General features: G+C 57.5%; 1 protein-coding gene across 1 annotated transcript; it reads right to left on the bottom strand.

Annotated features, from left to right (window-relative positions):
- Window positions 1-271: 271 nt before the first annotated feature.
- Window positions 272-1897, bottom strand: aplnr2 (apelin receptor 2; the record flags this gene model as incomplete). The annotated part of the gene is made up of 1 exon (XM_080737054.1): window positions 272-1897. One exon carries the CDS (start codon window positions 1895-1897, stop codon window positions 272-274), a length of 1626 nt encoding a protein of 541 aa, XP_080593180.1.
- Window positions 1898-2841: the final 944 nt, after the last annotated feature.

Here is a 2841-nt window from a genome sequence, read left to right as displayed (position 1 = left end):
TGGTTCTCAGGGTGGGGGTCGAGGGACCCCCAGGCGGGGCGTCCTTGGCAGGGTTCCAGGAGGTCCCCAGGAACATTATTGGCGGCCATGAACCAAAATGGACCCCTATCTTTCTTTAACTCCAAGAGTGTACAAATGGAACCAAATGGACCCGTACCGGGTACGGGTCCATATGGTTCCATTTGTACACTCTCAGAGTTATTAGTCTGTGGCCTAATTCCATACCAAACTATGAGTCCTTGAAATGAAAAAAGTTTGAGAGCCACGTGCTCTAACCGCTGGGGCATCCTCCTGCTACTCCTTCCCTCCCACCCTCTGTCCTCCTCTCCTCCACCTCCTCCTCCTCCTCCATCCTAACCGCCGTCTCCTCCTGAGTTCCGGTGGGAGAGGCCGAGCTTCTCTCTTCCCTCTCGTCCTCGCCTCCTCCTTTCGTCTCGCCTCCCTCCCCCGCCTCTCCCGTCTCTCCTCCTCTCCCCCGCAGCTTCGCCCACAGCCGGAGGAGCGCCCCGCGGCAGCGCTTCCTGAAGGTGGAGTCGCAGGCGGCGTAGAGCAGCGGGTTGAGGCAGGAGTTGAGGTAGGCCAGGCAGGTGACGTAGGGGTGCGCGGCGAGCAGCGCCTGGTCCAGGGCGCAGGAGTACGGCAGCAGGCCGAACTCGGACAGCATGGACACGGTCTTGTTGACGTGCAGCGGGAGCCAGCACAGGAAGAAGGCGAGCACCAGGCTTATGATGACCCTGAGGAGCCGCCGCTGGCGCCGGCGGTCGGGCCGGGGCCCGCGGCCGAAGTGCCGGCTGAGGAGGCGCGCCAGCGAGCAGTAGCACACCAGCAGGATGACCAGCGGGAGCAGGAAGCCAAAGGCGGTCGACTTCAGACTCAGGGCCGCCGCCCACCACAGCTCGGCCCTCTCGCGCTCCGCCTCGCTCAGGCCCGCCCCCATCAGGGCGGAGTAGTCCATCTGGCAGGAGAGGAGGAAGCCCGAAGCCCCGGGGTCAGCGGCCCGCGCCGCCGGAGTCGGAGTCGCTTCCGTCGGCAGCCAGTAGTAGTCGTCGTAGAACTCCTCGTCGTGTCCTCCTCCGTCGAGCGCCACCTCCTTGACGGAGCGGAGCAGCAGGCCGGGAAGCGCCAGGACGCTCGCCAGCGCCCAGACTCCTCCCACGATCCAGAACGCCCTGCCGCCGCAGCCCCCTCCCCGCTGGGTGTGGTGGCCCGAGTGCCGGCGCCCGATCAGGACCCAGTAGCGCTCCACACTGAGCATGCTCAGGCTGAAGACGCTGGCGTACATGTTGAGCGCGGTGAGGAAGCTGCTCGCCTGGCACAGCGGCTGCCCGAACGGCCAGTGGTAGCCCATGGCCGTGTAGACCGCCCACAGCGGGAGGGTCACCAGGAAGCACAGGTCAGCCAGCGCCAGGCTGGCGATCAGGGAGTCCGTCAGCGAGTGGGCGGGGCGGGGGAGAGATGGAGGAGAGGCGGGAGGGGGCGGAGGGGGAACGGGGAGATGAGACGAAAGCCTGTAGCTCTGCCTGACGGTGTACTTCTGGGACGAACCGCTCTGGACGTCCCTCACCTTCTGGAAGAGTCCGCAGAAGACCCGGCTGGAGCTGACGTTCTTCCAGCCGGTTCTGATGATGTCGGCATAGCGGCCCGCCGCCGCCGCGCCACATCGGCTTCCCGTTCCGCTCTCGTGTCCAGCGTCGTTGGGCTTCTTCTTGCCGTCTCCCCGGTCCAGGTAGGCCCAGAGCACCAGGCCGTTGCCCAGGCAGCCCACCACGAAGGCCAGCAGGTAGACGCACGGGATGATGGAGAAGGAGGGGGACCAGTCGCTGTAGTCGCAGTGGGGGGCCGGAGGAGAGGGAGACACCGAGGGGAGGACGGTGAAGTCTAGGTCTTGGTCTGACATCTTTCCTGTTTTGTCTCGCCTCTTGAGTGTCTGTCTGTGTGTCTGTCAGTCAGTCTGCTTTATGCCATGGAATTGGACATCACTGGAGGCCCGACTCTTCTCGGAGAGAATGTCCCAATAAGCCAATGTCACCGAAAGAGTCAAAGTTCAGCAATAAAGCAGAATTTTTTCTGTTAAATGTCAAAACTATTCTTCAGATTTCGGCAAAGAATTATGTGAGTAAAGGTGAAGTTCCTCAATGATACAGCTGTCGGGTCTGAGTCACAAGTAACACGATGGCTCCTTGTCTTCCTTTTCTCCTTGGTCTCTCTCTGTTCACCTGAGAGGCCTGGAAACAGAGGAGTACAAAGTGAAAAACTGAGGCTATAGTGTGGCCTCGAGTGCATGCACAGTAATTTAACTCAGAGTGTAGAACTTGATCAATTAACACCAAGACACACATTCTAAAAATAGTATACATTTAATCTCCACATTAAAAACAAAACATATATATTTAAAATACACTATGTGTAGGCTTTGGTGCATCAGTCCAGTGATGTATATCAAAGCCCCTTTACAATGTAAAATGTAGTTATTTATGTGTCCATTTTCAGGATTCTGCGGAAACCATCAAACTGGTTGTCAGGAGGCGTTGATGATCAAAGTCATGGAATGCATGATCCAGAAGTAAGACAAATTGAAGTGCATTTTCAGACTTCTTAACTATTCCTGCTGAGGCCTATTAGTCCTGCTTTAAATTTTCAATTTCAAATGGTGTAGGCCAGGGGTCTTCAACAGGGGATCCGGGACCCCTAGGGGGTCCTCAGAGGTACCACAGGGGGGCCACCAAATCTTTGTGTGATAGGATCATGTTTTATACATTAATCACTGGAACCCTAGCATCCCTATTATAGTGGAACATTAGCCAAAAAATTGCAGATCTACAAGCGTTGTGAGCTTATAGA

The sequence above is a fragment of the Nannobrachium achirus genome (genome assembly GCF_963921795.1).
Source record: "Nannobrachium achirus genome assembly, chromosome: 11".
Classification (NCBI taxonomy): Eukaryota; Metazoa; Chordata; class Actinopteri; order Myctophiformes; family Myctophidae; genus Nannobrachium; species Nannobrachium achirus.
This window is presented reverse-complemented; position numbering and strand designations above follow the sequence as displayed.